The 15,057-nt window shown below is 25.2% G+C and overlaps 1 protein-coding gene and 3 non-coding genes across 5 annotated transcripts in view; all 4 read right to left on the bottom strand.

Annotated features, from left to right (window-relative positions):
- Window positions 1–14,898, bottom strand: part of LOC122500492 (kinesin-like protein costa) — a 43,445-nt gene extending 28,547 nt beyond the window's left edge. The window contains exons 1-2 of one of the 2 annotated variants that reach the window (XR_006301483.1): window positions 14,769–14,898; window positions 7,007–9,628 (exon numbers count right to left, since the gene is read on the bottom strand). Coding sequence is in view for 1 of the 2 variants with exons in the window: in XM_043609447.1 (XP_043465382.1) it covers window positions 7,027–9,597 (2,571 nt within the window). In the remaining variant the exon portion in view is untranslated. Of the gene's footprint in view, window positions 1–6,883; window positions 9,629–14,768 lie in introns of those variants that run through there. The other variant, XM_043609447.1, reaches the window with a different exon arrangement.
- Trnal-caa lies at window positions 124–250 on the bottom strand. The gene is made up of 2 exons: window positions 213–250; window positions 124–168 (listed from the first exon to the last, which is right to left on the bottom strand). It is a non-coding gene; the product is annotated as a tRNA-Leu (tRNA).
- Window positions 486–558, bottom strand: Trnav-cac. Its single transcript has one exon. It is a non-coding gene; the product is annotated as a tRNA-Val (tRNA).
- Window positions 1,876–1,948, bottom strand: Trnav-cac. Its single transcript has one exon. It is a non-coding gene; the product is annotated as a tRNA-Val (tRNA).
- Window positions 14,899–15,057: the final 159 nt, after the last annotated feature.

Raw genomic sequence — 15,057 nt, 5'->3', positions numbered from 1 at the left:
AATGCACTTGCTTCCAATTGTACTCTGCAATTAAAAATTAATTTTAATTAACTAATTAATTAATTACACGTAAAAGTTAACAATATTTTCCCCCCAAAACAATGTCGAAAAAAATAAAAAATTTGTCAGAAGTGGGATTCGAACCCACGCCCTCATAGAGGACCAGAATGCCCAACACACAATACTCAGTCTTTGACTGAGAAGGCAGAAGCCTTGAGTCTGGCGCCTTAGACCGCTCGGCCATCCTGACATACAGGAATTTTCTTAAAATTCGATTACCATCAACCGATTAATTTAAACGGAGACGCAAGGGGATTTCACTTCAGTAGCGTATCAATGAAATGTACCGATGAAAAAAAAAATTAATATCAAGTTCTTTAAACTACAAAGAGTAGGTCCCTGGGGTAAAAGTAAACTGTCATATTTTCTACAAAACAATAAAACTAATATTTAAAAGAAAATTATGGACCGAAATTGAAAAAAAATGTTTCCGCCCGGGATCGAACCGGGGACCTTGTGCGTGTGAGGCACACGTGATAACCACTACACTACGGAAACCGCTGAGGGCACGAACTTTAAAGAAATACCCCCTTTACGGGAGGTAAAGAAGTATTTGATTTTACCCACTGATATTTTTTAACTAAAATTGTATTTAATTTAAACTTATATTTATTTGAATCTAATAAATTACTTTTCAGCTTTTGAGAAATATTTTTAAAATAATTCAATACTTTTTTATGAGAATGTAATTAGGATTTTTTTCACTGATTTTCTAAACAATTTTTGAAACTTAAAATAATTATCATTATTATGAACAAAATTTAATTAAAAAATTTTTAGAAAAATGTTTTAACATTATCTCTCTCTTAAATTTTTCTAAAAAGGAGAAAAATGCCAGTAATTTCAAATTATTACTAAAAATTTGCAAACATTTAGGAAAATATTGCCATTTTTTTGGAAAAAATTTGTTCTAATTAAATTTTAGAAAAACTTGTTTACAAAAGTAAACAAAAAAAAAATAAATTTAAAAAGTAAAGTTTATTTACATTGAAAAAAAAATTTATTTGATTCAAATAACCGATTAATTGACTATTATTATCAATTAAATATTTAATTGAATCAAATAATATTTATTGGAGTCAATTAAATGATATTTGCTTCAAATACTGAAATTATTGGTTCAAATACCGTTTAATTGACTCCAATAAACATTATTTGATTCAAGTACTAAATATTTAATTGATAATAGTCAATTAATCGGTTATTTGAATCAATTAAATTTTTTTCCAGTGTAGAACAAATTTTTTCCAAAAAAAGGTAATATTTTCCTAAACATTATAAAGTATATGACTTGATCGATTTAATCAGAAATTAATATAGACCTAATGGTAAATAAAATTATTTTATTAATTGATCAAAATAAATTTTTCCTTTCAACAATAATTAACAATTTTTTTTTTAAATTCGATCCATGAATTTAAATGTCATTGAAAAAATTCATTTGACTCAAATATTATTACTATAGTCTATTATCAAAAAAAATATTTACTTGAATTAAATAATTTTTATTTGAATCAATAATTAATCCTACTTGCTTTAAATACAAAAATTATTGGTTCAAATATACAATTTAATTTGAATAAATAAAAATTATTTGTTTCAAGTAAATATTTATTTGACACTATATGCAAGTAATCAATTCAAATCAAATAATATTTTTTAATGGAATTTGACTTCAGGAACGTATCAATAAAAAAAATAAATTTGTCGATACGATTTTTCAATTAAGGCTCTACGTAAAAATTGTATCTCTCTTGACAACCCCTTAAGCAATAAAATAAATCATAGAATTTAGAATAAAAAAGTAAAAAAAAATGTTTCCGCCCGGGATCGAACCGGGGACCTTGTGCGTGTGAGGCACACGTGATAACCACTACACTACGGAAACCGATGACAGAACCGACTTTAAAGAAATACCCTATTTACACGAGATAAAAAAGAATTTGACTTTACCCCTCGATATTTTTCATCTTATTTCAAACTTAGTTTATCTTTGCTATACAGTCAAACATATTTAAATTTAATTCCGTTTCTTTCATAAACCAATAAAGATTTTTGTTCAGTCTGAGAACCAGAAGTTGGAATACTGTAAATTAATCATAATTAGAGCAAACAAAAAATTTTCAATCAATTTCAAAAAAACCAAGAAACATATATGCGAAAAATTAATTTTAAATAAAGAAATTTCTATTAAAAATTATAATTTATAATAAATTTTCTAAAACTTATATAAATATATTTATATATATATATATATATATATATTTATACACGTTTTTCCATGTGTGTGGCCGTGAGAACGTCTATAAGATATAATACTTTCTGGCCACAGGTGTGGTCAGATACACTCGCGATAGTTTACTTTTTTGCAAAGAAAGACAAGAAAGATTTATCGTTCAGTATAAGGTCATTATGTTGTTCATTAATGTCTCGACTCGTTCATCTCTCATTCTCACTTTGCGACACACACATATATATATTATAGAAAATAAATATATAGAGTTTCAGTAATGACATTTGTAAATTGAAAATTGAAAATTAATATATCTTTACACTCATTTTGTTGAAAGTTTATGTACAAACTTTCATTTCTGACAAATTAGTGAAAGAAATATTTAATTTTCAATAATAATTCAATGTTCAAAGATTATTGTTTAAAAAAAATGAAAATAGAAAAATGGCTTTTTGAAAACAATACAAAACTGTTTCCTATTGTGAACATAAATAATATTAAAATATTTATAAAAATAAAATATCAATAATTGTTAAAATAATAATAATAATAATAATAATAAATAATAAATAATAGTAAATAGTGATAATAGTAATAATAATAATATTATTAATAGTAAATAATAATAATAAGAATCTCGTTCATAAAGGCGAAAGGCATGAACTATGTATAATAAATAAAATAATATTAATAAATATCAATGTAATAGTTATAACAAATAATAAAATAACAATGAAAATAATAAATTATAACTTAATAGTTTCCTTTGTAAAATAATCATCAGTTGATGTCATCATATAATACACATTTATTTACAAAAGATTACAATAAATATAGTAAAAAAATCACTGCACAAACTTTAAACTAAAATGCAAGACATCTTATAGTAATAAGATTTCTAGTAGGAAATTATTAAAGTACAATATATTCACACATTAAAGCACAGTTAAAGGAAGGTCTTATTTTAAGATGAGTCCAAAATTCAGCATCGCCTATCAGCTTATCAATAAAATTCATTACCTAACTTTAACAAAATCTGCCATAAAAAAATTAATGTATATTCTAAATCAAAATTTCCTTTTTGTCTTAAAATAAGTCGTTCCTCTTACTGTGAAGAAACATACAGTAAAAACCTCCGAATTGTCTTATACTAAAATTTCAAGCAGTTATTATTAATTTTAAATTGTATTTTTAATAGAAATTGATAAATTTTATTTCGAAACATTAAAAATAAAATTAATTCTGATGGAACACTTCTAATCTGAGTTAGTGGAAATTTCACTGATTTCAATTTGGTGGTGGAGGTTTTTTTTGTAAATCAGTATAATTTTACTGAGAATCAGAATTTTTATGACAATCAGTGGATTTTTACCGATTCATCAAAGATAACTCGTCCACTGAATTTAAAAGCAGTATAAAATTTTTACTGATGCAGATTAAGAGTGAAAAATTCAATTAAATTTTCAATTTCTGGTATTAAAAATAAATTACCTACTTTTAAGTTTGATTGTTACAAAAATAAATTACTTTTAATTTATGATTTTGCGAAAAATAAATTACTTTCAATTTTAATTGTTACAAAAATAAATTACTTTTAATTTATGTTGTTATAAAAATAAATTACTTTTAATTTTTGTTGTTCCAAAAATAAATTACTTTTAATTTTTGTTGTTGCAAAAATAAATTACTTTTAATTTTCATTGTTGAAAAAGTAAATTACTTTTAAGTTTTGTCGATACAAAGATAATATACTTTTAATTTTTGTTATTACCAAAATAAACAGACAATTTAAATGTTTTACTGCCCATTTGAAAAACTAAACTTAATTTTAAAAAATCATTGTAAAACTAAAATATGCAACGTACATATATTTAAATAGTTACAGATAAAAATTTACATAATGCAATTTCAATTTTTCATCAATTAAAAATTAGTCTTTGCATAATAAATTTTATTTAAAAAAATAAATTTGCTATTCTATTAACGTTGCATAATTTAGCTTGTTCATTCAGTTGAAATAATTTTAATTTGAACATTCATATTTTCAGTCGTTAAAAAATAAATTTTCTACAATTTCTCTCGTTAATTGATAAAACCACTATATATATATATAGATTACACATTAATTATGTGTATTTTTTTTAAGTTTATACAAGAAGATTTTTTCTAATTATTCTACTGAAGAAATTTCACTCATATTCAAAAGAAACTGTGCTTCTTATTGTGAATAACAATTGAAAAAAGACAGTTAAATTCATGCCGATTTCAAAATTTATGTAAATAATTTTACTATTAATAGATAATTTGCCAAAGACTTTAAATTTACTTTAATTAATTAATTAATAAGTCAAAAAAAATTTTTTACAGTGTTAATAAAATAGAATTAATAAAAAGAAAATACTTTCTATTTATTTATTTAAAATCTTTTGAAATAGAAAATACTGCCAAACTGTAATTTGAACAGGAAATATATTGTTTAGTTATTTTTAAAAATCATTAGTTAATTTTTAGTAATATGTATTGTAAATATTTTATATAAATCTGTTTCTAATTAATTTTTTAAAGAATGAACTACGATTAAATATTCAACATTTGTCATCAATTGGGAACTTTATCATTGAATAGATTTAAATTCGTTACATAGAAAATACTTTTCCTTTTAAATTTTAAATAGAGCACAAGGCCTGAGAGCTATTATTTATCTATATACGGCTATTAATAAAAATATTTAAACACTTTTATATGGCTAATAAATATTTTTCCGAAAATATGCAATATTGTTTAAAAAACAATATTAAATGTTTATTGTTAACAAATTATGCGAATTTATTCACATCGACAAATCTATTATACCTTTGAGCATAATTAAAATATTTAATTTCATCAATTTTTTAAATTAAACGCTTATTTTGTTCGCAAAAATTTTATCAATTAATTTTCATATTATTTTTGTTTTAATAATTGCGATAAAACTAATGCTCAAAAAATTCTGAACGTTCAAATGACAAAAATAGTTTTTTTTAATATAAATATAACAAAAAATTTACTGCCTTTGCAATGAATCAAAAATGTAATTTAAATTTTAAACCTTATAAATTGTTTTAATACGTAATGCAATATTATGTTAATATTTTTCGATTTTAAAAAATATGTCGTTCATTTAAACTTTCAAAAATTCGGTAACATTTCGGAAAAAATTTCTGAATATTAAAGAATTAAAAACTTGTGTTTACACACCCATAGAAAAAAGTTTTCATTGAATTAAAGAAATCATTTTATTTCACTTGTTTTTTCGATTGAAAATTAATTTTTCTTTGATTCAAGTAAAATTTTTTTGATTAAAAAAATTTCTTTAAAAAAATTTCTTTAATTCAAAGACAATTTATTTGTTTCAAAGAAATACTTTTATTTATTTGATTTAAAAATATTTTTCTTTAAATTAAAGAATTATTTCTTTGTCTCTATTTTAATGACAAAATTTCTTTGATTTAAAGGACATTTCTTAGATTTAAAGAAAATTTGTTTAAATCAAAGAAAAATTAATTTTTAATCGAAGGAACAAGTCAAAGAAAAATTCATTTTCAATGAACGAAAAAGAATCTTGGAAAATGATTTCTTTGAATTAACAAAATCTTTTTTCTGGGTGAATGTCTCTAAAGTTGATCAAATGAACGAAATTTAATTATTTATTTTTCATATGCAAATTATATCATAATAATATTGCGTTACGTATGAAGAAATAATTTATAAAGTTATAAAATGTTTAATTTGCGTTTTTGATTTTTAATACAGTCAGTAATTTTTGCAAATATTTTTGTCGAAAAAAATATTTCGTTCCTTTGAACGATAAAAATTTCCGGAACTTTTGCTTATTATGCAGATTTTTCGTATGAAACTAAAGTTACCAACGTTTTTGTCGCAGCAAAAAGAGAAATTTTGTTTTTTAATATCAAGAAATGAATAATTTTTTATAAAAATAAAAAAGAAAATATTATTTTCTTTCACAAAAGAGAAAAATTATTTATTTTTATATCCTGAAAAGATTTTCAATCCTATCAACGCGAGGAAGACAATAGTTACTGGAAAATTATTGCTTCTTTTAATTCAATTTCGTCGACGTAAACGTTGATAATTTTAATTTAATATTAAAAATACACTGATTCATTATTAATTTGAAAAATTACTTTAGAATTTTTTTGCCATGTTACAATTGTAACATTATGAATGTCAAAAATTTGAAGATCCAGAGTATATTATAAAATAACTGAGTTTAAAAATTGCAACATTTATTCTATCATCAGTGAATGTGCAAAATTATTTTTACCTCAGATAAAAAACAGAAATTTTTTAATTTATATGCAAAAATAAAAAAGAATTTGCATATTTTTAAATTTTTCTAATAATTATAAATTATTTTTATAAATTATAATTAATTTTCATACAAATTTTAATATTTACGCGGTAAAATAAATATTGCAATATTTAAATTCATGGAAACTAATTCTTAACAAATATGTACAACATTAAAGTACAATAAATTGTAAAAACAATTCTGTACTTGAGAAAAATATAAAGAAATCTCGAAAAATGATTTCACTCTTTATCACAGATATCTCCAACCGTAAAATATACTTTTCTTTGAAAAGAAAGTAATGAATTAAAATATTTTCTTTTTCCCCTCTAAATAAAGAAAAAATTTAAAAAGAAAATTACCTATCTAATTAATGTTGAACTCACTTCTTCTTTTTGTCCGAGTCGGTAGTCTTTTGAATAATTAATTTATTCTTCTCTCTTGTTACTTTGGTAGGTGGAGATTTATTATGAGCCTCAGCGTCCTGTAATCGTTTCTTTAATATTCGATTTTCCTTTCTATACCTCGCAATCTCCGAATCATTATCAATTTTCTCATGTTGTCCCGAACTACTTGAATTCTCCGCAAAATGTTTAAGCATTAAATGCGATTGTCGTTGATATTTTTCCTGCCGCAAAACATCTCTTTTCTCAGCTTCAAGTTTCACTTGTTTCAATACATTAAACATTGTTCGATATTCATGCTTTAGACAAACATTTTCCTTCTCCAATTTTTCATTATGAATTTCCAATTGTTGATTATGACTCTCGAGCGATTGAAGATTTTGCTTCAAATCAACGACCTTGCTGAAATAGGTGTGAAAGAGATTTTTCATTTCGCCGTCCGTCAATTTATCCAGTTGCTCCAGGCACATTCCATTATTTCTCTTCTTTAAATCCTCGTCGAAATCTTTCCTACCGCAAATCATTTCATTTTTATGTTCAATCACTGCGTCGATAACATCGATGGTCTCTCTACATTCGAATAAATCACGTTCATCATCAACTGTCGTGAAGGTTTTTTCTTTATGTAATTTCTCATCAATTAGCCGATCACGTGTACAACGAAAATTTTGTATTTCGTGTCGTAAGGCTTTCTTTTCATCTGTATCGTCAATTTTCTCGAGATCCATTGATTTTTCTTTCAGGACCTGATCGAGATAGGATATTCTCTCACTTCTTGATTTTGCCCGTTCGTCCTCGCTTTCCGATTGAATTTCCTTTAATTTTGAAGCTGTTAGATTATATTTCTCTTCTAGATCGCGAATTTTCTTTTGATCCTCGGCAACTTCGTCTTCTAGTTGCTTTTTTAGGCGTTCCTCCTTTTTCAGTTGACGTGTAAGTTCCTCCATTTGCTTCTTTGATAGACTGAGGGAATTTTCGAGTTCGCGTACTTTTCTCGCCGAATCGCCAGCAATTCGCCTTATCATTTCAATGTCCATTAATTTTTTTTCGTAGTGAAATGCCATATTTCGATAGAGTTCAATTTCTTTTTTGTACGTTGATCTCTCGCCGGTTTCATTAGTCGTGAATGCACTCTCGGCGTGAGCTAATTGCGTTCTTGTGTTGTAATATTCCTCTTTTAGTTTTGTCTGCTTATGGTGAAATCTCTGCTTTGCGCACGATTTTGTATCGGAATTTTGTATCATTTCGGCTATAAAGCGCTCTTTTATTTTTATCGTTGATTGCAGTTCTTCGATTCTCTTGTGCGCTCCTTCGAGATCTGATTGGATTTTTAATACCTCCTTTTGTTTAGCTTTGTTGTTTTTTGTTAGGGCTTTGAGTTCTTTTATTGGTCCAGGACTTTCGGAATTTCTCAGAACGTCTAGGAATGAATTTGGTGAATTCTCCGATTGGGACATTATGGCGATTTCGTTATTGTTATTTTGTGGTTCTAATTCGCTGCTTTGGGCAGTTTCGGAAATTTTCGAGAGACTAATACTGTTTGACGAGTCGGTTTGAATATTCTGAGCTTGAGTGAGTTTGAAATTGTCATTGAAGGCGAGTAGACCGTTACACATTTCCGAACCAGGAAGCATTGAATTTCGTCTCATGTTTGGATTTCTTCTGGGCATTGGTTTCATTATTGGACTCGTGTCGTTATTGTTTCTTGATATTTGTGGAATAATTGGTGTTGTTGGCTCTCGAAATTCTTTATTTGAATCAATAAATCCATCGGTTTCGAATATGAATTTAGTCATGCATTCGTCGAGTCTCTCGGCGAAATCGGGATTTTCGGAATTTGTGTCGCTTTGATCTTCGTCGTCGTCGTCTTCCTCTTCCTCTTCATCGTCGTCGACGTCGTCCTCCTCGTCATCTTCCTCGTCGTCTTCGTCGTCCTCCTCGGAAATTTCACTCTCCGTTTCCGAACATGTGTCCGATCTGTCTCGATAGTCCATTCGATTTTCGGATTCGTCGGTTTTCTCATCAGTTTCCGTGACCTCTTCAATTATTTCTAGTGATCTTCTTGCATTGTCGGCGAATCCTTGAAAACTCGCTGTATCATCGCTCGTGATACATTCCTCGTATTCTTGTTTCATGCATAGCCATTGTTCTATTTGATCTTGTTCGGTATGAGGCAAAATATTACTTACGATAAGCTTATTGAAGAGACCTTCCGCATTGGAAACGAGTTTAGACCATTGAGTTGCGGCGAATTCAAGTCTGAAGAGATCGGCACTTGAACTACGATCACAGGAAGTGGCAGACGTCATTGTATCGTGCATTTCATCTCCGATTTGCTCACTATCCTCTTCTACTAGATCAGATCGTTGATGATGGTGATGATGATTGTGATGATTGTGATGATAGTGAGATAATTCCTCCATATACTGAGCATAATAACGTTGATTGTCCATTATTAATTGCTGTTGAGCCCAAGACGAGTATTCCATCATATTAAAGCTTGGGATCTTTTCTCGATTCAATCGCCAAATTGATTCGCCCAGCCGCATCTAAAAACTCCCTTTACAGGTGGTTGATTCACTGAAAATTAAAAAAAAATTTAGTTATTTGTAAATTTAATAAACAGAGTTGCTACAAATATTTAATTTCATTTTTCCCTGATTTCCAGACGAAATTTTGACTTTTTCCCTGATTCTAAAGAATATTCTGATTCACTCTAAAAATTATTAGATACTCAAAAATATTTTTATTACATTTATTTACAAATTTCTTGAATTGTAAATTATTCGAAAACATCAATAACTTTTAATAAATAATGTTGAACAAAAGAAATATTAAATATACATTCATACAAAATTACTCTAATGTAAAAACTAACATGCAAAATCGGAAAAAAATCAATAACTTCTTGTTTAAATAAATATTTAATCATTAATATTTTTCCATAGAAATGAAGATTTTAAAACTTTTTAATTCAAATCTTTTTGAAATTAAACAACTTATAAAAAATTGTTATAAAACATGAAGAAATCGATCACTCCGAGTCAAAGACTCGGAATGATCGATTTTTTCATGTTTTATAATAATTTAGATTATCAAATTTTTCAAAATAAAGAATTTTATTTTATTTTATCAACAAATTTTTAAATAATTAAATTCTTTTGACGAATTTTAATAAAATTTTTAAAAAATAATCACATTTTTCAAGGAATTCTATTAAAATTGTATCAAAAATAATAATTAAAATCCTGCAATGAGTTTTATTATTTATGAAAATAATTTAATTATTGAGAAGATATTTATAAAAAATTGTAAATATAATTGAATTACTGTGAAATTTTAATTATTTATGGAAATAATTAAATGTTTGCTTAGAATTTTATTAAGATTTTTTTTAATAACATTTTTAATAAAATTATTGAATTCTTTTGGAAAATTTGATTAAAATAGTAGATATATTTAAAATCATTGAATTGAGGAAAATTTTTGAAAATAATTTAATTTCGGAGAAGAATTTTATTATTTATAAAGATACTTGAAATTTTGACGAGAAATTTTAATAATTTTTTAACACAATTGAATTTCTGTGAAGAATTTTATTAATTTTAAAAATAATTGAAAACTAAAATTCTTCTTTAAATACATAATTTTTAATAATTTAATGAAATATATATATTAAAAAATGCAACTAATTTCAGAAGAATTCGAATTATTAAAACTTTTTAAAAACTTAATTCTTTAAAATTTCTAATTAAATTCCTTCAAAATTCAGAGTTTTTTTTATGAATTTTAACAAATTCAATTTTGTCCAGTACTTTTACTAAAAAGAATCTAATTACTGCTCTCTGAATCAAAACAAGTGGAAATTCATTTAAAATGCGTCAAAAGTATTTCAACTAAAAAAACAAGTGCCTAACTTTTAAAAACAATTGAGTTATTTTTAACTAGGGTGATGGAACCATTTGTCGAGGAAATAGTGAGGTTCAACATTTACACATTTTTTAATCACAATCAAAACCATCCATGTAAATTAAAAAATATAATTTAAGTAAGAGGAGTATCTAAGCTAGTATACTTGATAAAATTTCGTTAAAAAAATAAATTATATATTAAATAATTAATATTAAAGAAATTGTTTGTAAAATACCATTTGTCGAGGCTCAGATACCAATTGCTCGATTTCTTGACCCAGTTGTCGTTTTTTTTGTCACATAATAGAAATTTAAAAAAAAACTGTATATATAACAAATTTAATTACTCTAAATATAATTTTACAAAATTTCCATGAATTTAATTCTTCAATACAAATTTTTTTATCCAAATTCAAGTATTTAGAAAATTAAATTAATTAATAGATGTTTACAAAAACCTAACCATATATTAACCTACGAAAATGACAGATAATATTTATGCTTACGTTTTTAATTGACAATCGAAAAATGGTGTCAAATAATAAAATAGGGTAACTGCACCAATTGCCGAGGGTGCTCCAATTGTCGAGGATAATAATTTTCTTTTTTAGATAAATAGTATAATATATAATATTTAAGAACAAAAAAAATTTCTAAATAATCTTTGTATTTTCAACTGTATATTTATATATACAAATTTCGTAGCGATTCTACTAAAATAATTATTTAATTAATATTATAATTCACTGCTGTGAAATTTACACGAATCTCCGTTTTCTTAATACTTCAGGTTGATTGGAACAGATTTTTAGAAATGCAAATTAAACGTATTTATAATGACTTTTTGTGTACAAAATTATTATTATAATTTTGTACAAGAACCAAATTAATTTTGTATGCATGTTTTTTTGTTAAAAAAAATATTTAATATTTTTTAAAAGCAAATCATCGGTATTTGGTTCCTTTTTTTTGACAGTTCCATTTTTCGAGGTAATGACTCGAAAATTGGTGTAGTCACTTTTTTCGCTGATGTACCATTTATCGATGGTTAAGTGTTTATTTACTAAACGTCAAACATAAATACCAAACATTTATAGGTACAGAGAAAAAGAAAAAAAATGCTCCAAAAATTTACAACCAACAGAAAATAATCACCAAAAAAAAACAAGGAAGACGGAAAAAAAATTAATAAAAAAATACATTATTTAAAACTAAAAAATTTTGTACTATAGTTTAATTATAATTAACCATTATATTTACAGTTCGTAATAAAAGTTTATTTTATTCGTTTACAAATTTAATGTGACTTAAATTAATTTATTTTTTCAATTAATGTCTGATTAACAAAATTGATTAAATTTAATTAACTTATTTATAAAAGTTTAAAAAACAGTTAAATAATTTTCTGTCCTGTATCATCTACTATAAAAATGTTTTATATCGATATTATAAATTATTTAATTATAGTTAAATAAATATATTTGTTTTCTGGTAATGTTCTATAATATTTTTATCGAAAAAATAAATATCTACTCGATTTTCTAATATCTGTACAGGTTAATTGTTAGGTTATATTGGGTTATATGTTTAAAAATGTCATACCCTCGACAATTGGAACAGACCCTCGAGAAATTAGCACAAGACCATCGACAAATGGTGCTTTTGCTCGATTGACTTTTAAATATATTTTTTGCTTAACAATTTAGTTTATATTAAAAAAATAAAAATGAATATTAAACATTATTAGATCCTTCGTCCAAATATACAAAAATCAAATTTTAAAGTGCATTTACTTCCGAGAAAAAAAATGTCAAAGTCACATGTTGCCTAAAACCCTCGACAATTGGTACAGTTACCCTATGCCAAACCCATTTCTCGAGTCAACAAATCGACAATTGGAGAGCAATCAAAATTCAGTACCAGTTACCGAGTATTAATTTTATTTAAACTAATAAATAGTCATATAAAGTAATTATCAACAGTTAGATACTCTTTGTTTTCTTCAGAATTTAATGGTATTAAAAAAGTTTTTTAAATATTAAAAAATAAACTGTACTTAGAAGTTAAATAACACAAGTCACATTACGAATGAAAATAGCAAATGGTGTCATTCCTCTGATTTCGTGAGTAATGCATATAAAATTATTTTTTTTAAGAAAAACAATTTAACATTACAAAATAAAACATTTTTTTATGAATAACTATATTAATTGGGAATATTGTTATATTATTTTATTTTACGTATTTAATATAATTTACTATTTATAGACATAAATAGTCACCAAGACTCGAAAACTGGTGTCGACTCGACAACTGGTTCCTTCACCCTATATCAAGAAAATAATTTAAATATTTTACAAAATTATTTTTAAAGTAATTTTTTGTAAAAAATTCAATGGGCATAAAATAAAAACCGGTCAAAAAATATTTCTACCCTTTTTGAATTTTCATTTTAATTAAAAATTGGTGCACGGAGAGAAATATCTGGGCTTTTTAGCATGAAGTTCTTCATACTACGATTGCAAGAAACCTATGCGATTTCGGTAAAAGTTTTCTGCAATGTGATTGGTCGGCCCAGGCTCTGGGCGTGGCCTAATAGCCAGTTGCAAGGGTCTAATACCGAAAAAGCATAGGATTCTTGCAATCGCAGTATACTTTCTTGCAGTCATAGTATACTAACATTTCATACTTTTAAAATACAAAGCATTCATGCTATAAACGATTGATTTTTCTCTCCGTGTGGATTTTAAAATCCATGGGTAATTTTGTAGAAAATATGTTTTTGAATCCACAACAAAATTGGCAAATAAAAAAATTGATTTTCATGATTTATGAAGCATTTTTTTAAAAAAATTCTTTGATTTTTAACTGAAAATGCTAAAAAATACTATTATTATTATTTTTTTTATATGAAAATTCGTTAGTTTATTTTTCTAACTAATTTTAGATCACAATTTTTATACTCATATAAAAAAATACAAAAAAATTAGTCTAAAATTATGATATATGAAATTAGTTAGAAAAATAAACAAATGCATTTTCGTATACAAAAATTTGATAACAATGGTATTTTTTAGCACTTTCAGCATGAAAACAAAGATTTTTTTTCCAAAAAATGCTTCAAAAATTCAAAAAGGGTCAAATTATTTTCTGATTGATTTTATTTTTAGACCATTGAATTCCTCATAAAAAATTAATTTAAAAAAATTATTTCGTGGAATATTTAAATTATTTTCTTGATATAGTTAAAAATGTCGATGTACCCTCCCCTTAATTATTAATTATACATGAAAACAAAACAAATCAACATTTTTGCCAAAATTTTGACTGAGTTTAAAAGTCGAAGATTAAATACCACAATTACAATTCCGTGTTTTTTTTACTTCTAAATTTTTTAGTTTCAGGTAAAAAGTTAGCAATAATAATTTTAATAAATACAAATTATCTTTAGTTATCTATTTCGACAGATAATTTACTGTAAATATTACAATATTTGTCAAAAAAGATTGTACATTGTTGTCATGCTGAGTTTGTGTATATTGATTTTTAGGTTATGTTTCAAATGTTTCATCGCTTCGATCGCGGCTTACATATGCAAAATTTTATCAAATTTATACAAAAAATGTGAAACAATAATGAATTGCAACAGTTTTGATTTACTTTTTGATATGTTAAAGTATAATTAAAGTCAAGATTACCAAAAATTAGGAATGTTGTGAAAAATGTTCGACCCTCTTTGTATACAGAATGCAACTTTCTAATATTTTTCGTACGACATGCAAAATCATGTAAATTATATAGTGACTCACCTTTATATTAATAATAAATTCATTTCATTTGCAAATTGCTCAAACATTTCAGAAAATTATCCTTATATTTAACATAATAAAGAGAGAACACAACAAACTTGTACATTGCAAGGTAGCCATTTTGTGAAATTATGATGCACTACTACCAACAGAGGGCAGTGAAAAAAGGGCGGAGAAATTAAAAATTGTAAAATGGGAACTAAAGCTCTTTTTCTTAATTGAAAAACAATATATATAGTTTACTTTCAATAATTTATGGTGTATTGTTACTTTTTGGAACAATGTCAAG

The sequence above is a fragment of the Leptopilina heterotoma genome, unplaced genomic scaffold (genome assembly GCF_015476425.1).
Source record: "Leptopilina heterotoma isolate Lh14 unplaced genomic scaffold, ASM1547642v1 Lhet_187, whole genome shotgun sequence".
Taxonomy (NCBI): Eukaryota; Metazoa; Arthropoda; class Insecta; order Hymenoptera; family Figitidae; genus Leptopilina; species Leptopilina heterotoma.
Note: the sequence above shows the minus strand (reverse complement) of the source record. Positions and strands in the feature narration are given on the sequence as shown.